Source organism: Calidris pugnax, unplaced genomic scaffold (genome assembly GCF_001431845.1).
Source record: "Calidris pugnax isolate Ruff unplaced genomic scaffold, ASM143184v1 scaffold81, whole genome shotgun sequence".
In the NCBI taxonomy this organism is placed as follows: domain Eukaryota; kingdom Metazoa; phylum Chordata; class Aves; order Charadriiformes; family Scolopacidae; genus Calidris; species Calidris pugnax.
Window position 1 is genome coordinate 12,036,124 of NW_015090880.1, and position 24,861 is coordinate 12,060,984.

General features: G+C 41.5%; 1 protein-coding gene across 1 annotated transcript in view; it reads right to left on the reverse strand.

Moving 5' to 3' along the window:
* LOC106890844 (netrin-4-like) overlaps positions 1-22,866 on the reverse strand; it is a 49,072-nt gene extending 26,206 nt beyond the window's left edge. Inside the window, exons 1-3 of the mRNA XM_014946909.1 lie at positions 22,599-22,866; positions 15,807-16,348; positions 4,065-4,328 (exon numbers count right to left, since the gene is read on the reverse strand). Coding sequence (XP_014802395.1) covers positions 4,065-4,328; positions 15,807-16,348; positions 22,599-22,665 — 873 coding nt within the window. The 5' untranslated portion in view covers positions 22,666-22,866. The remainder of the gene's footprint in view (positions 1-4,064; positions 4,329-15,806; positions 16,349-22,598) is intronic.
* Positions 22,867-24,861: the final 1,995 nt, after the last annotated feature.

The following is a 24,861-nucleotide window of genomic DNA, read 5'->3' on the forward strand; positions in this document are numbered from 1 at the left end:
GTTGGAGCTTAATAAAGAAATAATATACTGTAGAGCAACTCATAACTTTGTACATCTTGCAACAGAAATACCTGGGACAAGATTATGTTCCATTGCATCCAAGGGTAGAAGGAGATTAGATGTATTCAGGTGGCCAGGTCCTGGCAGTATTTCCTTTATAACAGCATATTAATGCCCTCCATTTAAAAGAAAATGTTTCTCTATAGTTTCTGTGGCAAAATGCAATCTCAATAATTTCCCTCACTGACACAGAAACTAGTTGTAAGAGTTTGAATAATACAGGCTGTGAAATTCAGAAAGGAGACTTTTGTCCTTAGCTATCACAAGAAGCAATTTAAGTTGAGTATGACATCTCCATATCGCCTTTTTTTGGTCTGAGGAAAGGGAATAGAAAACAAGAAAACATCACTGTCAATAGCAACAAACTCCAAATTCAAGATATGTTTGTCCAGAAGTTTTTTGCCTATTGTTAACAGCTCCCGTCTTCGTTTCTCAAAGTTTTTCCCTTGTCTGACATGATATTCTCAGTAGTTAATAAGGGAAGTGTGAACTGGATAAATTGTGTTGAGGTGGTGCGTGGCTTGTTCACAAAAAACCCATATTGAATACTGGTTTGCTGCAAAAATAAGAAGTCGAAGGACATTTCCACTGGATCCTACGGAAGTCTACTTTGAACTTTGCTGTACTCGGTATTTTCACAAATGACTTATGACCAGAGAGAACATGCATGAAACTATCTAGGATTTCAAGCCATGAGAATGATGTATCATTTGGAGGTCGGCTTTGCAATTTTCAATTTTCTTGTATCCATTTGTTTCTAACACTCTGTGGCAGCGTCTGTGCTGGTACTTCTCATAGAGCTGCACTGCTTATTGGCAGCCTCAGTAAAGAATCCAGAAGCTGAATGGGTTGTCATGACTGAACTGATAGATCCACGGATAAACTGATCATTGACAGATCTTCTAGGAGTCATAGATCATCTAGTCCCTCCCAAATGGTGTTGAAAAGTGTTGGTTCAAAAGTGTCAAGAAATTTGCTTTGGTTTTCTCCATTATTTAGCCTCCATGTAGCATTAGCAGTATTACAAATGGAACAGATTTATTTCAAGAGTAAGAAAAGCAGACTTAAAAGCACAATTATGTCTCTTCCAAGACCTAAGTGCAGAATGATCTCAGTTTGGGGGCCTATCCCATGGAAAACAATTACACTTGTTTTCTACATGAACTTGCTTTTGTTTTTGTTAACTACAGAAAATAAATACATCGTAGGAGGACTCTGAACTCTTAAGAGACCAAAATGCTTACTTAATCCTTTCTGTGGAGGTCTGTATTTTTCCAGCATTTTATTTAATTACTTGACAGCAGCCCAGCAAACATGAAACTGCTCTGCCTTCATGCTGTGACATCACTCACACTGGCCACATTAAAAACTGTTTGTCTTGAGACTTGGTCTGCCCATGTGTTCGTTAAATATTAGATACGACCAGTGGAATGAATCAGATTATTTCTGGACATGCAGATTTTGTTTGTAACATCTCTTTTCCCTATCCTGTTTTTAGTCATCATGCGACTGAAACTAGTGCACTTCCCCTGTCTCTGCCAAGAAATTGCAAGATGACAAAGATTTTTTTTACAGTATAGTTTCGCTGATATGAAGTGTGTCATTGGTGTTCTCCACTCAACAGCAAAGGCCTTTTCCTTCTGCATGTAGGCAAGGAGATTACCATATTGTAAGATGCAAAGCTATACACTTATATAAACTCCCTCATGTTAGCTTTGTAAACCAAATCCTGGCATCTGTACCTGTGTGAACTCTCCCTTCACCACTGCAATGTCATCATTGGTAATTATTAGATAAAATGTAAAAGGATCCAGGAACCTGGCTCTTCCAGGAGTGGATTTTCATTTGAGAAAGAGCTAGGGTATAATGACTAAAACACAGAAAAGAGGAAGAAAATACCATGATCATCTTTACTCCAGACTTGTATGACTGGAGAGTAGAATTTTAAATTTTAACCACCTGAGGTTTCACACTTATCTGGTTAGTCTAAAAATGAAGGAAGGATGTGGTAGGAACCTTCCACTCATATCTGTAGAATGAGGACCAACCGCTCTCCATGATCATTGCAGGAGAGGAGACAGGAAGGAATCACCTTAATTTGTAGCAGAGATTATTTAGGCAGGCAGTAAAGAAGAGCTTTCAAAATGTCAAGATGGGAACAGGTACTGAGGGTCGCTATCAAATCTCCCTCATCAGAGACTTTCAAGAACTAGTTCAACAAGCGTTCACTAGTGAATGGCTCAGGTATGCTTGATCATACCTTTATGTGAGAACTCAGACACTTATGGTCTTTTCCAGCCCTCATCTAGGATTCTAGAGCAAGTTAAAGCTCTGGAAAGCTTTTCTGACTTTTCTTACTGCTGCATTTGAATCCTGCTTAGGCAAAGACTTGCTAATATCTGTGCCTGTGCGAATGATGTGATGCATCCACCCTCTTGTCTCCTGGGATGTGAGTCACTCATGAAGTGCATTTCATCAAAACTGTTTCACCTTCTGCCCCATGAAGTCATTGATGGCACAAAAGGATTCTATTCCCTTGTGACTAGTGGGGAAAAAAACCCGAAGTCATAGTTTATAACATTTATGCCAGTAATGTACACAATATTGTGTTTTCCTTTTCTCATGGGCAGAGTGTTTATCCTTCTACCAGCTGTATCCATTTAGCATGTTACTCATGTATTTGTTTTCACTGTGGGTATATTTAACAGTTTTCAATAGGGAGGATGCACTCTTTAAAAAGCTTTTCTCTCTTTTTCTGAAGTGAGTCTATATTTATAGTTAACTGAACCTGATAATATCACCTAGTGCTGAGTACTGTAGCTGAATCTTAGATTTATACCACAGATGGAACTGATTCAGAAATGATTTTGCAAATATTGTGAAACTCATATAGTCCTAATTATCTCACAACATCTACCTCTGAACCTAGAAAAGCTGAAAGGAAGATAGTGAATACACATTCCAGAAGAAAATAACCCAAAATGTTGATTGTACTGTAAATCTAAAGGGACAGAAATTAGCTGAGGATGTATTTCTTGAGTCTATTATGTCAGAGTGCACCAGGGACTAAAGTTCTATGGGTTATTTTGGTTTTCAAAACCCATTACAGAGGCAGACAGCCTTTTGTAACCAGTGGAGCCATTGACTAGTTTAAAGTGTCTTGAACTCTGTGATGTATATGTTTAGATGTACCTGGATATTTGGTTTGCATCATTTCCCTGTAACTGTTATTACAGTTGTCCTATACAATACTTGCAGCTAAATCAAAAAGGAGACAACAGTCATTCCCCTGAATCTCAACTTCTGAGTATGCATACAAACACAACTCACATCTGCACATCCAGGGTCGAACGCAGATAAAAAACTGAACAGGGAGGAGCTAGTCATAGTACTATAGAATGATCTTCCTATTAGGTTTGACTTCCTTTTTTAAAAAAAATATTCTCACTTATTTTAAGCTGAATGGGTAAAAGAGCGGGGGAGTGGAAATTATTTTCACATCCTGAACACTGCTGTCTGTTCTAGTAACAAAACCACAGAAGGCTGAAAACCTAAAAGTAAAGGCTGAAACGCTAAGTATGGCAGAACTGCTCATGTCTCAAAAGCTCAGGAAATCTGAGATTCGAGATCTGATGCTGAAGTTCTGGTCAAGGCAGTCTTTACATGAAAGAGATCAGTTCAATTCTGTGCAGGCATATAGGTAGGAGATGTCATTCTCTATATTTGGGGGTGGATTTCTGTTCCAATTACAAAGCCTCTTCACAATTTATAGATATTTTGAGGTCCCGAGTTTTTAGAAGGACCCACACATGGAACTGCAGCAAAGGTTATAGGAAATCTTTTCCCAGAGTGGTTTGGGTTTCACTACCATGGATGGACAGTGCTTCCCTTTCTTAGACAGGCTTAGGGAGGCTTGGACAGGATCATACACAAAATGTACAGGTAGGCTGAGAAAGCACAAGCAGGTAACAAGTCTAGAAAGTTAGCAAATGTCTAGAACTCACCACGTTCTCCATGACTCCTGTCCTGTTGGCAAGCTCACATTCCTCTGCATGCCCATTGCAAAAGCAGCTTCCCCGAACGATCAGGTCATAAATAGCATAGTGAGCAAATCTCTGAGGTTTTTCTACCAATCCTGAACCATGGCATGGACATTCCTGCCTTTTTAACAAAAGGAGGCGGAGGTTGGTGAGTTTCAGGAGATCTTGAGCCTCAGGACTATAGGGGTCTTCAATCTTATTAGCTGGACTTAAGGCACGATAAATCACCTGAAAGACAGAAGATACACATCCAAGAATATTTACAGGACTCTGCATACACAACAAACATCCCAAGGCAACGTTCAGGAAAAAGTAATAGTTCTTATTTAGAAGACTCTACATAAACAGCTGTGGGGCTGTGACTGATCCACAGCTGAGTTTCCACCTGTCTGCAGCATTTTCTGTTTGGCTCTGTTCCTTTTTCTTTTAATTCCCTTCTCTTGCACTGTCAGCTACTTACAAAGCTGCAAACATCCCTGTTTGGTGAGACTGTGGTGCCCATATTTCCTTGGTTGATAGAGCTATGGGCAAATTGCCCGGGTTGTGCAATGCAGGTGCCTACATTCCCCTGACCAATGAAGCCATGACAAAATAGCCCAGGCCTTTCCACCCCAATGTCTACATTCCCCCAGTCAATGGAACCATAAGCAAATGGCTCATTCTGTTTTGTGCAGCGGCCAGTTCCCCTAATCCAGGGTGGTCTGATCTTTTTAGTGGAAACCAGTTTCATGAACCCTCCCTCCTTCTTCCCAGTCCCCTGTGGACCACACAGAGGTGGAGTGTTTTCCCAGAGTCCTGAGCACCTGGTTGTATATAGGTGCCCACATCTTCCTCCCATGTGGTCAACTAATCTAAGACCAAGGCACTGAACTGGATGGAATTGTTCTGCAGAGCTGGCTGAGCTCAGAGGTCTCAAAGCGGGGTTAAAAACTAAGTACTGGCATATTAATTGTTTAAAGTCCTTGTGAAACTCTTTTAAATTGGCATAAAACAGAGAAACCAAGGGTAAAACAGTCTGTTCAGCTACTGTTTTTTATAAGCTCTGTTCTCACACTTAGCTTTCTTGTCAATGGCTTCTCTAATAGATATGTTTAGTAAAATTAATAAAAGTTTACATTAATAAATTAAATTAATACATAAAAAAAAAAAATCTCCTTTCAGGTTAGCTCTCCAGAGGATACCTAATAGATCACTGGCTTGAGAACATAAATACTAGAGGTACGTTACTCCAGAACGAGACATCTGAAAAAAGGTAAACAATGTGTCATTAACTTCTGCAAGATCTGCACTGGTCCTGCCACTGACCTGGGCAAGAGGCTTAATATCTCTGGGCCCCAGAGATCCCAGTTGTGAACAGCTCTAGATCTCCTCACAGGAGACAGAGAGCAAGGGTGAATAAGGTAAAGAAAAAGAGTTTTTACTGGGCCTCTCTGAAAAAAATGGCTAGATAGGGGCCAAAGTGTTTCTTTTTATTCTGTGTGTCTGGCATTTTACTTCTGCTTGATGACAATAGTCTTGCATTGTGCTGTGTTAACTGCAAAGGAAATCTTGTGTATTGTATTGCTCTGCTAGAAACCTATTTTGTATACAGTATGATAAGTTTAAAGAGATGGATTCATGTTTTGAGATCTCCAGTCAATTATCCATCCTCCCCATGTCTTAATTGGCATCCAGATAGCACTGAGTTCTTTAAGCAAAAGAACAGCTGTTGGGTGCTCTTCTCTCAGCATAGGGCCATTTGCTTTCACGAAGCTCTATTGCTTTTTGTTTCTTTGCTTGACAGCTTGGAAAAAGGTTGGGTTCCCTGTGGGTTTATTGTTTTGCAAATGTTCTCATTTCTGGCCTTGCATCTCTTGAGGGGAGTTGCTTTGGCATTTTCCATATCCCCTTAGAACTCTGAACATTATTTGTGAGTAGAGACATCGATAGCTTGGATGTCCCATAGGGATTGTGGCATCCTTTTAAGAAAAAAGCAGAATTCCAGTCCAGTTGAGATACAAGAGTTTGCTTGTATGATTAATTCATGACACGTTTCTGTCTGGAGTACGCTCAGTGGTGAGACTGGATTTGTTTGTCCTTATCTCTCCCAAGGCAAGACTTGTTAAGTGTTAAAGATCTGATTTGGGTGACATAACACTAGTGAAGTCTTTTGGGAGTGGCATTTTTATGGTCTTCTTGAATTCAACAGCCACTGAGGAATTAGCCTTCCTTAACTTTATAAAAATCAAAGATATTGAGGATTTACTTAAACAAAGACATTTTGTATCAGCAGGATCAAAGCAGGTATGTTGTGCCAATATAAGCAGGTTTAGGTGAGCTGCATTTTGCACAGAGGTAGCACAGATTTATTTCATGTTTAAATCAGTTTAGCAGCATTAGTTCTTATATGCATAAAACTGGAAAACGGAATTTTCCTCTCTCTCTGCCCTTCTGGAGGACACATTTGCCTTGAAATATTGGTGGTTAAAATCCTTGAGCACAAGGAAGCGTATAATGTAATCATCATCTCTCAGCTCATTTTGATTGAATGTTTCTTCTCACATTAAAGTGCAAGTGCCAGTTGTCAGATATTCCTTAACATATGTGTTGCCCTACTGTCAAGAGCAATATGTTACAATCCATAAGTTATACCTATTAGTCTACTGTGTGTATTGATTCAAATAATGGTAGAGTGGGATGAATTTTTACAACAGATTTGGTATCTCACCTTACATGCCTGAATTTTTTTCCATAAATGCATAATTAACCCCAAAAAACCCGCAAACCAAACCACTAAACTTTTTTCTGTGCTCAGAATACATTATTACATTTTAAATGAATGTATTTGGTTTTATGGTTCCCTAATAAAAAAATTAAACCTAAATTAGGAGACAGATTGGTGGTGGTTGTATATATGGGTTGAAAATTTTATATGCTACAGTGAAGAATTTTATTTCTGTAGAAAAGGAAGAGATGTCACTGTGACCAAAATACAGAGTTGGGAATGTGACCATTTGTTCAAAGCCCCACTGCAATTGTTCAGTATAATTTCCAGCAAGTAACTTAAACCTTATGCTATTCTGGTTTGCCAGGGAATTCAGTAGGAATAGGAGAAGTCTGTTGTATGCCCTGTTTACTTTTTTAAAAAATGCAATATAGGTATTCCAGTATTTTGTGGAATGGAAGGAAAATTAATCAATTTATATCTGTAAAATTGTCTGAGAATCCCTAGAGATGGAGGTTCAATACATGCAATTTTAATAATAATGGGTGAAAGGAAAGAGTTTGGCTGTCTCATCCATTTCTGCGTAAATGTTTTAAAGATTAGAAATAAACCTAAGTATTTGTGAACTCAGAGACTCATGAGCTGCAAGAAAAGACACTCCATCTTTTCACTGTTTTTTTTTTTCCTTTTTTTTAGTTAACAAGGTTTGTGTTTTGAAGCCTATGAAGCAGATTCCTTCTATACAGATAGACATTTGACTTCTGCCTGTTGCAGAAAGGCAGAAACATGATTAATTTTTCATTTCCCAGAGATACTGTGCAAATTTGCAGTTTTCCATTATATTCATGTAAAAGACGTAGAGAGTGTAATGGAAAAGAAGTGTGTTCTTATAATTAAGATGCTCTCATAAATTAAGATAATTAAGAAGCTCTGAAAAGAGCTTCCTATGATGTTCACTGTAAAGCTATTTCTCATCTAATTAAATCTCTATCTGGTGTCAAGCTCCATGGAAGCTCTATTCTTTTTTTGCTGTAACAGACTGCTCTGAAATCTCCAAGGCATTTTTCTAAACTTTAGTGTACAGCTTTCATAAAAGTAACATTTGCACAGCTGCAGAAGAAAATCCGATAGTGATTAAGCCTGCGAAGGGACATCCTAGAAATCTTTCCACTTCTATTGAACTGAGTAGAAATTGAAGGTATTCAGCACCTCTATAGTCTCAACCCTTTGTGGAAATACATCCTAGATCCTGAGTTTCCCTTATAATCAGGAGCTGACACTGGAGGTGAATGCTGAGTAGGATATTCGGGCTTATCTGCATAACTGCTATCAAGCGCATATTTGTCATTCTTATTTTCAAAAGTCAATCAGCTGCTCCTCAAAATGATGATCACTCCCCTGTCCTCTCCTGACCTCTCTAAGAGCAAAGAAGTTTGGAGAAAACTGTAAGTGTGCAAGGCTAAAAAAGGTAGTCGCTGTTAGAGGATTGGTTTTGCTGCCCACAAGTTGACACAGCTTCACAGCTTCATGATGTTTTATCACCAGTCAAGAGATCGTCTTTATTCCAGAGACAATGTCTCAGATTTTTGATTTCTTGCCATATGTTTTGCTTTTCTGTTCCCGATGCCGACAATTCTGTTTTCTTAACCTGATCTTCCAGACAGTATTAGTCAGAAAAGATGTGGACACAACAAAGGTTCCCCCTCGCAAGCTCATAGCCTAAGGTCAAGGAATATGAGTCATAAATGGAGGGCAGTGCCAATGCATGGCCTCCTACAAAAGAAGATCCTTTTGCAGAACAAGAATTTGATATTACAGATCATCCTTAAGCTATGTTGATTATGTTGCACACAATCAGGTTAATGAGATCTGAAATGTCTGTGTGCTTATACTAGGCCCATCAGAAGGAAGCTGCAATAAAAACTCTCATCAGTCCTAAATCCTCTTCATTAAGAGGTTTTCATGTGAGTTGATTTTGCTCTTAAAGGAATAGTAAACAATTGTCTCAGAATTTTTCCTACACAGTGGCAAATATCCTCTGGTGTATTTGATGACAATGATACTGAAGACAGTGGCATCTTGAATTAATTTTGTGTTTTCCAAACCAGAAAGAGGCAATGTCCCTTCAATTTGCATTTGCTTTGAGGTTATTCCAGTAATCCGGTCAGTGTGGCGTTAATATTAATATTTAGGCATTGCTGCCAATATGATGGTGGGGAAAGACTGCACATTTAAAGGTAGAGGCAGACAAATCTGAAGAGCCATGCAGACTTTTTCTCTTCCTCACACAAAATGTCTTCTGTAGGTTCAGGTTATCCACAGATGTAAATCTCTATGTCTGTGTAGAAAGGGAAGGTTTGCAGGGAGAAGCAGTATCTTCTATCAAGCCTGGTAATGTAGTTGGAATACAAAATCTAGACCATTGGGTACAAAACCTTCAGCTTGGAGTCTGTTTACAAGGGATGGACAAAATTGCTTCCATTCTACATAGCACCACCTTACCTGGGGATGTGAGAACATTTCCATGTTCCCACAAAGCAGTGTCCTTTTCCATGACAAGGGATGATACTTGCTCTGAAATGGCAAAGGACAGCGCAAGGAGTTCTGTGATGCAGACAACCTGGCTGGGAACTGGATTGGGAACGAGTAGGCTCATTTCACTCTGTCTGCTGAGTTGTCAAGGCAAGTTCTAATAACCTGTCACCATCATTGTCAACCAATGTCAACCAAGCTATATTCTCATGGGAGAGCACCCATTTCTTGTAAGTGGAGCCACTTGCATCTCTAGGTCTTCGCTGAAATCTTACACGTGAACAGACTTTTAGCTAAGTGTATAGTCTCACCATGACAGTGATGTGTGGAAAACTGTAGAGCAAACAGTTAAGTGTTCTTTTGCCTGGAGTTTGAAAATTACAATAACGAATCTCTACAATTCATAGCATTTTAGATAAGAATTTTTTCACAGTTGAGAGTTGAAAAAAAAGTCATGGCTGCAACTCCACTAAGATTTTATAAAGCAGGGTGAAAAGAAAAATTCATTTGATATCTGCTGCCTTGTATGCTCAGGAAATGGAGAAGCAATGCTCAAAAAACCTCTTGTCTTTCTGGCTGGTTTATAAGGTTCCAAATGTCTCTGAAATGGCTCATTATGAACAAGGTCAGAGCAGGACACTTGGTGCCCTCCTGAAGTTCATTTGCCAGGGATGGGAATGCTGGATTGGTCTCGTCAGTTCAAATTCCCTTCAGAGACAAATCCTTGAGCCTCTTAATTCTTCCTCCAGGGAAGCCGGGCCTGGCAGTGCTATCTGCTTGTTTACACTGCTGGTGTTAACTGCTTCCTTTCAACTCGCCTCTGCATTCTATCTCCTCTACAGTTCAAGTTAAACGAAATGCTGAACAGACAGCCCTAGTCATAACATTTGGGCACTTACCTCCACTAGTGACTAATCCCTCCTGGAATCTCTTCTGTCTGGAAGTCGAAATAGCCCGAGCATCAAGCAACTTTGAGAGGCCAGTCCTGATGACTGTTGGGCAATTCACTGCAGTGCAAGAGCCTGCCCTTGCATCTTACCTACTAGGAATTCAACCTTGTGATGTGCTAAGCATGTTTCTTTTCAGTGACCCCACTGCCATATGAGATCAGACCTTTAAGAAGCCACTGAAGCTTCAGTGGTGACCTCTTGAATTATTGATGTTGCTACTTAATGAGGTATGTGTGCGCGTGCGGGGGATCCTCCTTTGTTTATCAAAAGGTTTGGCATGAATACAGTAAAAGAAAAGCTGAGAAAAGAGCAAAAAATATAGGTCCTAGGAATGAGATCACATACATTCCACACAGAGCCCTGGCCCTAGCCCAGTTTGGAGCCTGTGTGGAAGTGGTCCCCCTCTGCTGTCACTGTTGCTCAGGGAGTCCCTGTAGATGGAGGAAGGAAGCAGAGGTCTTCAGTGTCAGCGCTGAGGAAAAGGCCTTCCATAGGGTTGGCTGTGGCTTCTGTCTGAACAACCTGGTGGCTTTTGAAGAAGATAAAACTGCATCCCGCCGCAACACATCTTGATCTGGCATTCACAGAGCGTGTTTAGAACAGTGATTAAAAATCTTTTAGCTAGAAAGCACGTCCAGTCATCTTTGACAAAAAGCACTGCTGGGGACTTCTGTCCTTAAAGAGGTCACCACAGGATACAAAACGGAGAATGAACAGGTCTTCTGCACAAGGCACACTTAACATGTTGCCATAGAAACCTGTTACTTAATTCAGGCATACACAATTCTTCCAGCCCCCAGTGAATTCCAGTAATGGGTTTATTATATCACACTTCAGTGGTGTCATCTGTCACACAGACACTCACATAAACGAACCAGCCTTTGATTCTAAACTCCCTTCCACTAGCTAGGCCCAACAGGGGAAGGGTCTCCGTTTGGGTCTGGTGGTTATAATCAGGTCAGTGTTCTACCCCGCTCTGCATGGTAATGCCTTCCTTTCATGCAAACATCATCTTCAATGGAGGAGAACATTGGTTTTCCTTTCCAGATATTCCAGTTTATTACAAATGTGCTCTTAATTTCTTAGATCCTTGAGTGCACATGCTGTCAGGATCCAGGTTAAAACATTTTGGTCCTTATTTCCCCCATGTGATGTTTGAACTGCAAGTCACACTAATGTCTGATGCAACCTTGTGGTAATTTCTCCTTTTATTTGGACCAGAGTTTTGATTTACATTAGCTGACCTGAAGGTTCCTTTTAGGCTCCATGACTATATAGTACAGTGCTTTTAAATTAGAAAAACATATGGATGGACAAGCAGATTAAAAATGTCTCAGTTATGGAATCATAGAATCACAGAATGGCAGGTGTTGGAAAGGATCTCTAGAGATCATCTAGACCAATCCCCCTGCCAAAGCAGGTTCACCTACAGTGGGTTGAATAGGATCACATCCAGGCAGGTTTTGAAGATCTCCAGACAAGGAAACTCCACAACGTCTCTGGGCAGCCTGTTCCAGTGCTCTGTCACCCTCAAAGTAAAGATGTTTTTCCTCATGTTCAGATCAAACTTCCTGTGTTCCAGTTTCTGCCTGTTGACCCTTGTCCTGTTGCTGGGCACCACTGAAAAGAGTGTCCTTTAGATATTGATAAGCATTGATAAGATCCCATCTCAGTCTTCTCTTCTCCAGCTAAACAGACCCAGCTCTCTCAGCCTTTCCTCACAAAAGAGATGCTCCCGGATCATCTTCAGAGCCCTCACCTGGACTCTCTCCAGTAGTTCCTTGTCTTTCTTGAACTGGGGAGCACAGAACTGGACGCAGCTGATGCATAAGACTCCATGCAAGCAGTGCCTGTAGATGCACTTACAGTAAATGAACAGACCTTAGAAAGGTTAGGTTGGTTTTAGTTCATGATGTTATGTTGCAGGTTGGTGTTGATGAGCATAGCAGTAACTATTCTGCCTTAAGAATACTTAAGAATGTTTTCATTTAAGAGTAGGACAAAGATTAGAAGCATTTGTTTCCCATTGAATAGATAATTTCTTATTGTGATAGAAGTCAACAGACAAAGCGTAGGGTATTTAAGAGACCAGTCAGGACTTAAGAAATGCTAGTGGAAGATTTTCACTGAAAAACATTTATAAACATAGAAAGTTAGGTGTTGATTTTGTGGTGATTCATATGAAGCAAATGATGTGTAGGCAACTGGCAGTGAATAAATTGTTTTGTCTCCTAGACCAGAAATCATCAACAGAGCAAGTTCATTGCCAGAAGCATTAAGATGGGGAAACGCAGGATCTCGGATAGATAGATAGATTTTAGCTGCAGAAGTACTCTGGATCTGAATAGGAGTAAGGACTTAGTAAATGCTGGAGTAAAAGAAAACTCCAAAAGATACATTAGGAAGTCACCTCCTTGCATTTCTACAGGTTTGTTCCCCATGACACCTTCCGCCTCAGCTGTGTCTTATCTGAGATGGAATGAAGCCGTGTGACCCTGTCAGAGGTGAAAGATAAGGGATAATCTACAAGAGACAAGGGATACACATTAACTTAGTGATACATATTGTTCTGTTGTGACATTGTCACATCACTCACCCAAATGTCTTTTGCTTCGATTCTATTCTCCTAAAAGGTTATCTTCTGCCAAGTTTCCCATCGTGGTCCCAGGAAAAGCCTCTTCCAGTGGTCTTTGAAGAGCCACCAGAGTGTGCTGACTCAGGGAGGTGCATCTCAGTTTATAGATGCACTTAAATTACTGCAGCTCTACTACCTTCTCCTTTCACACCTACACTCTCAGTTCTGGTAGCCAGATGACCCCAAATCTTGTTTCATGATTTGTCCCACATGGGTTTTAAACCTAAGTGTTCTTAGCAAACCATCTCTCTTTTTGATTCCTTTTGTTCCCTGTTAGAAAGGAAATTGTGTCTCTTCTCCAAGTGAGTAGGACAACATCCAAAAAAAACCTGAGTGTCATGCAGTGGAAATGACTTCAACCCCCTCAGTAGAGAAAACCAGTATTCATGTCAGAGAATTAATTAACATTTAAGTTGGAACGGTTTTGATCATTTTGGAAATGTTGTCAGCTTGTGATGTGAGCTCCTCAGCAATCCAAGGCTTAGCCAGAATCAGTAACTGGATACGGCAGAGTGGAGATGAAAGAGAAGCAGAGAACACTGCACGAAGTAGTGGTGGGGATTCAATCAGCTTCTTTCCAAGTCAGTTGTGAGAAAGTGCTTGAGGGGATGCCCTGCTGACATCTGTGACATCTTAAAAATATGATTTTAAATTGCAGTTCTGAGGTGCGTGGGGAAAGCTCCCGTGAGACTTGTAAGTGTGGCAGTGCTGCTCAGGCTGACCTGATCAGGTATCACTTTAAATAACTACACTCTGCCTTCCTCTATTGTCATTCACAAAAGAACTTTCAGTGTCATGTTGCTGACCTGAAAAGCCTGATGCTTTTGCGCCCTTGACATAGTGGCATTTCGTGGATTGATTAAGAGGTCTCTGTAAAGTGTGTCCAGGACTTCAGAATCCTTTCGGGTTAATGTGCTGTGAAACAGTATTTGTCTCGTTCTCTGTTAAGTTGCTGCACAGATTCCTGTGTGCTGCTTTTCAGCTCTCTGTCCCGTGGAGGAAGTGACCTCTGTATGTATTAAATTCATGTAACAGTTCATGAAAGTATTTGGGATCTGCAAGGGTATAGCCTGTAAATATATGACTGTTCTTACTATTACTATTGTTTTCTATCACGTACAACCACAGCGTAGATTGATTAAGCTTACACATTTTCATTTCAGTGTACTTACTGCCCAAGTTGACAGAATCATTTTGACACTCGTAATCACAAAGGCTTGTGTTGGATGAATGTTTTATTATTTGATTTTCTGCCATCCACTTCTCAGATTTGTTGTAGCAGCAACACATGGTCTTAATGATATTCCCCAAGGTGAAGTAAGCACAAAAGCCAACATCGTGCAGGGCAACAGGGGATACTGTACTAGAAAAGGAAGAGTTGTTTTGCATTTAAGGCCAAGGCATTTGCCTCAGACCCTGTATTCTCTTCCTTACTCAACCAGAATTGTCCTGTTTTACCATGAAACACTTCACCTTTCTGTGCTGCTCTTTCCTCATCTGTGAAACAGCAACAGGACTCTGATATGTGTCCTGAAGATCATTAAAAGGATCTTGCAAAGTGCTTCCAGGTTTTTTGATTGGAAGGCACACAAGAGTGGAAAATCATATTACTTGCCTAGATTCTCTATTGATGTGGCAAATTGTAATCTCCCTACAGAAGACATTTGGATGTATTTGACTTAAATGTATCATGATAACTGACCAGCAGAATTCCTGCTCCAGGAACAAGACACTTTAGTAGCCAGATGATCTGCTCCACATTTCTAATATGCAGAGATGTTTCCCATCCTGTTGCACAAAGATGAACTCAGTCTCTCCTTACTGCTGTTTCCCTGTCTCAGGTATAGCACACTGGTTTCTTTCTTCTCAAGTGCATTCTGAAGTGCACAGCTAAACCACTGCGTTTTTGAAACCTATCTGGACCATTTACCTCACACCTGAGCCTAATTTGCAGCAAAGTGTTACTGCCAAACCTGCGTGATCACTTCCAGACAGGGAAACCAAGAGGATTGTGATTTCTCTAAGGAAGAGAGAAGGAAGTGAAAGGACTCCAGCCTCTGTTGTGACTATAGGTACATCTTATCATCTCCCTTTGTGCCTGCCTGTCTCCTCTATAAAATGAGACCAATTATATTTACTGTCTTTCCTATCTAAACTGTTTCAAGATTGATGAATGAAAAAGGTTACAACTAAGCTAAGTATCTGATTACTAACCAGTCTTTAATGTTCTTTTCAGAGGAATTTATCAAAACAATTGTATATTTATTTCGAAAGAAAGCCTTCTGCATATGTTTAATGGCACATCAGAATATTCACACCAAGGGAGGGCCTTTTCCCACTGTTGAATATTGAAATCTGGCTGCTCAATCCCTCTCCCTCCTGTGAACGATTTCATTTCTGGAGCCTTTGGCTCAATACAGTCACAGTGGTCACGCCCAGCAAAAAAAGTTACACTAAACTTAGGGGTAGGGTGTATTTAAAAGTCATTCAATCATCTGGAACTTTTCATATGGAGAAGAAACAGAAAGACCATGCAGTTCCTGTCATCCTAAAGTAGGAAAATATTTTGGATAAATCAGACTCTGTAAATGTATATCTCCCTACGTCTGTTTTGTTGGAATTCTCATTCAGTTATTAGCATCTGCAATGTAAAATTAGGCTATTTTAATCCTATTCTATGCAATTATAATAAAAGAAATCTGTTAAAGCATTTCCATTCATTTTCACTGATATATAATTTCTCTTCTTCTTCCCCTTTATTTTCTTAACACAAAGCCTTTGGGGATGGGCTACCTTCCTCAGTATCTCTTTGAGCACACATTGATTTTCAGCCAGTCTTCAGCTGTTTGACATTAAGATTAGTCCAAACCTCAGTTATTGCTTACCTCTCCTCTGGTGCAGGGCACTGCATCTGAATACCTGGAAGTGCACATGGAGCCCTCCTCAATGAGATCATCCTGGAGCCCAAAAGTTGCTGTACAGTTGATAGAGAAATACTTGTAGGGCCTCCAAGTCTGCCCATAGTCCTGGGATCTTTCCAACACCATCGCAGCTGGGCGAGGTGACTTGAACACAGCAATGACATGGGTCAGGTAGAATTCTGTTTCGAAGTCCAGTCTGATTTCTTCCCTGTGTACCCCCTGGGCAGACTGCCACCAGGAGATGGGGTTTGCAAAGAAATCGTCTGTCATGTCAGCTGGGAGATGGGAGTTATCAGGCTGGTTGGCATTGCATTTGGTGCAGCGAGGCTGCCCACAGCCGTGTGAGACCTGATGGAGGAGATTCTGGTCTGGATAGAAGCAGTACAGCTCAGTGCTGTTCTGGCCACACGTGGTGAGAGTGACTGGGGTCCTCCCTGTTGCAAGGTTTCCCACTGGAGGGTTGCAAGAGCGACCATTACAACGGAAAGCTTGTAGCTTCATGGGATCTGAAAGACAGGAGAAAGAAACACAAGTAGAATTTCTCAAATAGCTCTAAGGCTGTAGCACAAGTAACCATGCAAGTGGTTGGAGTCCTCATCTGGGGACTGACATCCAAGAGGACTCGTTCTAAGGAGAGCTACTTCATCTTTTCATGCTAAGTTTGGAGAGAGTTTCTCAATAAATCTAGTACTTGGTTTTGGTACCGAACTCAGAAATTGAGGTCTTTAGAAAATTCATGCTTATGGCACTTAACTTTGATTTCTGTTGAAAATGCAGTTGTGTTGGTCTATTGACTTTTATGTTTAACCACAGAAATTTTGTGTTTTCTTACTTTGACTCTAGTAAAGCTCTGCATCTGAGGACTGAATCTATTAAATGCGTTTATTTTCATTGTTATCAGAAAGCAAAGTCAAACTGTACTGTACACTGTAGGCACATTAAGAAAAATGATGATTCCTGCCCAACAAATTACAGAAACTAATTACACATACAAACACATAAAGAAAGCATATATTTCCATAGTTAAGTGTTACTGGCATAATTTTGAGGGGTGTTGAGTTTCTACTGCTCCTTTTGAGATCAGCTGGAGCTGTTAATCATGCTTAGCAGAGCTGCAAAGCAACTCTGTCTTTTGTTTAAAGACCTTGACATGGAGGTAGGTGACTATACTCTGTTTGCTAAGTTTGCAAATACTAGCAAATTTTTGGTATCTTCAATGTATTTGTCTACTTATTTCTAAATTAAGAAAAGGTAGGGATAACTCCAAAGTCTTAATATTTTTTAGAAATCAGTGGTGTCTTGTGACACTGGAATTAAAGGTCATTCCAAAACCTTGTTACCATAATGGAGAAAACAGTTTTTCTAATGACATACAATGTCCTCTTTGCAATATAACAGTGTAGAAGGAGTTAAAGACTGACCTTGCAAGGTCATAAATCTAATCCAAGAGGTCACAAGTCAGATGACTGGATGTAAGTCCTACAGGAAATGACCCTTCCAATGAAACATAGGATGACAGTAAACCCTGGGTAATCTAGGAGCAGTTCAAAGGTCATCTATTAGTTCAACATTCTAGGTGAAATTTTAAAAGCCCTACTTGGGATTAGTTTTAAAATCAAGCAAAATTAGTTTTAAAATTAAATTAGGTCAAAGAAAAGATTCTCTAATTCAGCCTTATAAAAATACTCAAGTTGTAGTTGGATGGAACTCATGCACACCTAATAGTCCTCAGATGAAAGGAATGAAAGCTGCCCCTCCTCAGTCCCACCACCACTCCCTGTGCCAGCACAGAGAGGAATTTTCATGAGAGAAGAGTTGCAGAAGTCAGATGGAGAGGAAAGAAGAGAAGATGTGGATGTTTGTCTCAGTCAGTTCTGTTCTTTGCTCCCCAACTTCAACTGACCAGGTGTTTCTTAGCACTACTGGAGATCCTCCACCAAGCCCTCACACCATCCTGACTGCTTGATGACCATTTCAGTGTATTTTCTTTCTGAGTATGAACTCCATCTGAGCCTTGTATGGTTGCAGGGGAACACCAGGAGCTTTGGAGATTTTACCTGGGAGATTCCTTGCAATTTCTCTGAGTCTTTTTCTCCTGAAAAAGGACTTGAGTTTCCACAAAAGTTGTTTAGACCTTCCTGCTTTTTGTGTAGCATCTGAAATTTCAAATTTTTAACAGCTGTGGAGGGTGAATTTCATTGAGTCATGCAGAATTCTTAAAATAAAGATAAATCTATGCTTGCAGGTCAGCAAAAATATGAGCTACAGCTGCATGCCTCAAGAATGTCTTTGCAAGTGGCATTTATGTTCATGTTCATGTCCAAACTGCTGGTAAAGATTACGGGAAATAAGGAAATCACAGTAATTTCTGTGTTTAAAGTCGAATGGATATTAATGATTTTGCTTGGTTCTGCAGTAGGGTGTCATCTTTGCCTCCAGACAATATAAGTGGGACTGGTCTTATGAGCTTTGAGCAAGCATTAGCTCTGACTAAGAGTTGGGTTACTTAGTTTTGATTAAGAATGGGTCAATGTTACAAATGCTGTTGGATTATGGATAAATATATCACGTAATTAAAAGAAAGTCCATCTCTATTGATTGATAGCACCACTGAAGCTTTCATGGAGGAAATAGGATGCTGGAGTTCTAAATTTAAGGCGTTGCACAGTGGAAGCTTTGCAGACAAGTATATGAGAAAATAAAAAAGGAAACTTTTTTTTTAAAGGAATGGCTGCTTTTTATATTTCCCATAAATGGACTATTAGTCTTGTTTTTATCTGAACCTGGAAAAGGAAGAAAAACATGGTTTCTCTCCTCAACAACAGTCACAAGAAGGTTTATCTGCTCTGCTTGCTAATGCAGCACCATCAATAAACAGTTCCTGTCTGAACCGCTGTGTCATTAGGAACATGGGAGAAGAACAAAGTGCAAATTAGCAGAAGGCAGTTTGAGAGAAGGAGAGAAATTGGAAAACAAAATCTGCAGTCGATTAAAAGCTTTGCATTTAAAGAAATCAATTGGCAGAACATTGCTTGGCCACAAGGATAGCGCAGCCTGTCCATCACTCACTGATTCTGTGGAAACAACGTGAAATGTGGAATCTGGACAGCGAGGGGGGGTGGCTGCAGAGGAGTAACAGCAGCCAGGCGAACAAACAACTTACCCCAACTGCCAGGAGGGCTCATTGAATAATTCATCACGTACTAAACAGTTTGATTGTGCATGGACACTGCATGTTATTATGAAGTTGATTAGCTTTTACTCCATGGAGGATGGCTTGTCTCCATAAAAGGTATGATTCATTTATTTATTTGTTTTCTGGTCCCTCAGAGCTGTGCCACAAAGTGACAGGTCAATGGCACTTCCCCAGCATGTGTTATAAAAATGGTGTTATCTGACGATTAGGGAATCATATAGTTCAAGGGAGATGATATTATTGATATTTCTGAGACACCATTTCAAACAGAGATCTCTGACTTCAGATGCTTGTAATGCAACAGAGCTTTGTAGACATTAATTAAAACAGGTTCAATTTTTTAAAGGGTATTTTTCACCCTCCATTGGGTACCTGATGGAAGAAAGGTCATATGGCAACTCAGGCAAAGCCTGCCGGTGTGACTGGAAAGATGCCTAATGTTTTCTGAGTGATTTGAATAGGAATTTTTATTTCTTTTCCATATAAAAATTTATCATTTTGTGTATTCAAATCTTCTGCAGTGAGATTGGAGAATGAATGTCACAATTCTGAGCAACATGTAAGCACTAACACCTTTGGGCATCTTCTGCTATGTTTTTGATGGAGCAGTTTCAGCATGTACATCACACCTGGATTTCACTTGTTCTGTATCTGTTTAACTTTTTTCTTAATAACCAAAAACTTGTAAATGTTCTTTTAAAGCTAACCACCCTAGGGATGTAGTCATACCTAGAACTGTACCCCTTAATGCTGGTTACAACAGAAGTGCTATACAACCCTTTGGTATGTCTGGGGTCAACATGCAATAAGTTCAGCAAGTCTTGGTCTATTTATGAGTAGTCCGATGTATTTCTGCATTAAAATAGCCCTGATAATTGGAGCTAATGATCCAGCCTTCGTAAATACCCCAGAGGTGAAGTTCTGAATGTGCTATGAAACCAAGTTGCCTCCGTGAGATGAGGCATGGACATAAGAATAAGATCCCAGGTCTGGGCTCTCTTCCATCGTGGCCGGTTGCAGTCTGCCTGCCCACATCCCTTCTGGAGCAATGGGGGGCTCCAACACCTACAGCTTCATTTGCAGATGAGCTGAAGAACCCCAGACCTGAGGAAACCAAACCCTGCTGATAATCAGGCCCTGTAGTTAGTTGACTTTTTAGTTCGGTGCTAGAAATGGCCATTTTTGACCGCACCACGCCCCCTTTTGGAGGGCTGCCATCGGGAGGAGAGCTGGCCCGGGCACTGCTCCTTGGGGAGGGATGGGGCTGAAGCAAGAGCCCAAGCTGTTGTCAGTCCCGTTAACTGTCCCAATATGCAAGAGTTTGCAGACCACTGCAGAGTTTACTTGAGGGGAATAATGCCCTCCACCTGCATAAGACTAAACGAAGGATCACCCAAGTGTCACATCTCACGATATACAGCCTAGGTGACTCCTCCAGCCTAACCACTAAGTTTTGGGTTTTTTTTTCCCTTGGCATTATATTTAAAGATCTAAGGATTCAGTCTCGACAAGCCAGACTGTCTTCTCTGCACAGAGGAGGCAGAAGGCAAATATTGTACTCCCTACAAATATTGTACTTCTTGTACTCCTCAGACAACTGTCCCATCAATTTGTTTCACTTCTGACCGGGAGGGATCAACTACAGGGCTGAAAAGAGAGTTTACTCTATAGGACAATAAAGTATGTCAAAAATATACTTCCCTGTACACCTCTCTGCTTGCTCAGGAAAAGGCTGAGACTTCCAAATCATTTTACACAGATGGGCTAAACACTGTCTGAACTGTCTGAGCAGGACTGACCTTGCCTGTAGCAGAACCTGTAAAGATTCAAGGTTAATTCAAGGTTTTTATACTGCTTTAAAAAAAAAAAAAAAAGGAAAAGAAAAAAAAAAAGAAAAAGAAAAAAAAAAAGGTAGCCCTTGTGCTTTGACAGGTTGATGGTTTGTGCAACCTTTTGGCCAAGCAGCATATATTTATTTGAAGTGACATTGAATCCTTAGTGTCATCACCTTCAGTATCCAATTATTGTGCTGTTATTCACTATGTCCTACACCATTATTCTGAGTGTGTTTAGCTCTAAACAGAACACGCTCCCTCCTCTCAAATTCACATTCCAAGCAGTCAGCTGTGGGCTGTGTTTCCTTGAAGATTCATTTTTACTTAGTGAATTGGATGGGGAGCAAATTTAGGCTGGTTTATATCAGGCTGCTTTCCACAATAGAATCACCAACTTTACAAGGTATCTCTGTAACCTTTCTGTGCTGTGTGTCAACATATGTATCCTACAGGGAGAGTCTTAGCCTGGGAAACTAGTGAATGCCCAAGATATGACACTAAGAGGAGCAAGGTGCATGTCCTCTCTGCACTCATCCCCTGTCAGGTTGTGACGGACAGCCAAATGAGTCACTGGATAATAGGACAGGATTGTAAATTTGTGAGCTGTTTTCTGTTTTTTACGAAAATATCTCTTGCAGTTATGGAAATCAGATATCTGTGTTATCAAAAATGTTCTAGCTGGGGAATAATCTGAGGTGAAGCCACCTGATCTGCCTTTGACTTTACTGGAGCTTGCAGGGTGGCTGAGCACTTCAATCACTTTCAAATCACTGCATGAAGGGTGTTCTTCCTTCTTAATACAGGTGAAAAGTGAACCATCAATATGCTTTCCTATACAGAGAGATCCTAAGCCAGTATTTCAAAGGCAAAGTCACCAAGGATGTATTGGGGTTTTATGAATAATTATTTTTATTTTTCTGACTTGGTCTTTGTAATTCATCCCTTTAAAATTTAAAGATGTATCAACTCACAGCAGGAATAAAAAAATCTAATGCTTTGCTTCTTTTCCCTTAAACAATTTGTCTCCATCATAACCCAGGTATTTTTAGGACCCTATGTAAATACCATTACAGCTGTGTCATTCCTATATATGCTTATTTATACACTCACCTACACACACAACTAACGAACTTCTCTTTCTGTCCTAATCCATTTTTTCTCTAATGTTAATTTAATCTTGTCTGCTGCATATTAACTATTAATTCAGGGAATACAATGTATGAATGGACTGTCTTGGATAAATAGCAATTCCTCAACAGTGTCTCTGACTTTTTATGATGCAAAATTAAGTTAACAGAGAATAATTCAGATTCCTACAGTGATGCTGCCCAAGGATGTTGTCATTTCACTCTTGTCCTGAGTAGGAAGGCAGTGTTTCATCCTCAAAACAAATATCTAGTATATCACAGTCCATCTACCTCCTCCTTTCTCTCTTACTTTTCTTTCATTCTCAAAAATCATACACTTTTCTCTTTTAAGGACCTATGAAAGTGCATATCCTATTATAAGTCTTTTTGAGGAGTCTGAGCTATAAAGCTGGGTATTGCAGGGAATAAGAAGCATTTGTATATATTGACTAACCCAGATTCCTTGTAAAAATCCAATCTAAAATAAAAATGTTGGCATAAATTATTTTAACAAACAGATTTGATTTCTATTCCCATTCCCCTTACTAAACTTAGGATAAATGATTTCAGAATGGCAATATTGATTTATTTTGCTTACCTGCTTCCCCATGGCCAGAAATAAAATATTCCAAGAACACAATCAGCACGATGCCTTTATGCTGCATGGCTGTCAGTAAAATATCTGTCCTCAGTGGAGCAAGAAAGAGCTGCAGTAATCTACAGGTTTGGTGCTTGCATGGCTTTTCTCTATTTTCTTTCTTTCTTTCTGCTCACCTTCCTCTCAGTGTAGGGGTCAAGGCTGCTGTCTCATTCTTCTTGTTCTCGCTTGGGTCCAGAAGAGGGTTGTTCTTTTTTTTTTTTTTTTTTTTTTTAGAGCAGACTGAAGGATGTGCAGCTGTATGCAGTGCTTTGAGGGTTTTTCTTTTTTTTTTTTTTTTTTTTTTTCAGGGCTCAGATGCCTTCTGGGTGTCACCCGTACATTGCTTCCAATAAATAAATAAATAACACTGATTTTCTGTGTCTTTCCCCCTCTCCATGCAGCCAGCCGGGGACGGTCACATCCCTGACGCAGCCCCTCGACTGCACATCGGGGGCTGATGCGAGGCGGGGAGCTCTCCTCCGTCCGGTCCTTTGCTCTTCTTTGGATGCTATTTCAAAACTTTCATTTCTGCTCCTCGCTTTTGGTAAAGCTTCCTTGTGGCTTTGCCTGGGTTCCCCCCTGGTAACCTTCCCTACCCCCCCGCAGCTAACCGGGGTGCCGAGGGGCTCCGGGCAGCCCGAACCCCGCTTTGTTAGGAGGTCTACCCCAGTACCACCTTCTTTCCCTTCGCTCCCGGCAGCAGAGGGTCATAAGAAGAACGGAGTTGGCTTTTCTCCTTCAGAGATGATGAGAAGCAAGTGTTTTCTTGGCTCTTCTCTCTCTTTTTTTTTTTTTTAATGTTTTTGTTTGTTCTATTTTATTTTATTTCCCTCCTCCCTCCGCTGTCACGGAAGCCACTTCTCCCCCACCTCCGAGGGATTCGCTTCACACAGCGAGCGCCGGGGGATGGGAGTAAAAAACAAACCCACCGCCAGCTCGCCGGTGCCGGTGCCGGTGCCTGGGAAATCCCCTGCCGTCTCTGCCGCCGCACCGGGGCTTCTGACCGGGATTTGGGGGCTGCAGCTCCCGGGGAGGGGCAGGAGGGCAGGCTCGGGCAGGGGCTGCTCCCCCGGGGTGGAGGGGCAATGCCCAGCGCCCAGGAGAGGGGGGGGCAGGAAAGGGAGAGGGGAGGAGGTGGAGGAGCCTTCCTCCCTCCTGCTACAGCACGGCTCAGGGCTGGGGGTTTCCTTCCCTCCCGAGGGCTGGTTAGTTGTCTGCAAGTTTTGTCTCTGCCTCCCTTCCAACCTCTAGCACATCTCTGCGTCCTGACGGGGCAGTTCTCCTGTCTGGCTGCGAGGGGGATTATTAGAACATGTGATCTTCTTCCTGTTCTTTATATGTGCCTTTTTTTTTAGGAGGAGGATGGGTCGGTTCCGCACCTCCTCGTCGGCGGGGCTGGTCCTTGCTGCGCTCAGATGCAGGCGCTGGTTTTCCAGCCGCATCTTCTCCTCCAGGAGCCGGTGCGTGCGGGTGTGTGTGAGTGTGTGTGTGTGTACAAGTGTGTGTGTGTGTGTTTGTGGCGGGGTCAGCCCGCCCGCCCGGTGCCTGCTGTCCCTGCAGCACCCTCTGCCAGCCCGCCCGCCACATGACAGCGGGGACACAGCACCCACCCGGGCGTGGGGAGAGCGGGGTGGCTGTGGGGTGCTCTCTAGCCATGGCTCACACGGGGCTACAACTGGGCGCAGGCACCGGGTTTCCTTCCATAATCACTGACATGAGCTGGCACAAGCCAAGTTGAACCTCAGTGGGATGAGGTTCAACAAGGCCAAGTGCCAGGTCCTGCACTTCGGTCACAACAACCCCCTGCAGCACTACAGGCTGGGGGCAGAGTGGCTGGAGAGCTGCCGGGCAGAAAAGGACCTGGGGGTGTTGGTCGACAGTCGGCTGAACATGAGCCAGCAGTGTGCCCAGGTGGCCAAGAAGGCCAACAGCATCCTGGCCTGTATCAGGAACAGTGTGGTGAGTAGGGCCCGAGAGGTGATCGTCCCCCTGTACTCGGCACTGGTGAGGCCTCACCTTGAGTACTGTGTCCAGTTTTGGGCCCCCTACCATAAAAAAGACATTGAGGTGCTGGAGCGGGTCCAGAGAAGGGCGACAAAGCTGGTGAGGGGTCTGGAGAATAAGTCTTATGAGGAGAGGCTGAGGGAACTGGGGTTATTCAGCCTGGAGAAGAGGAGGCTGAGGGGAGACCTTATTGCTCTCTACAACTCCCTGAAAGGAG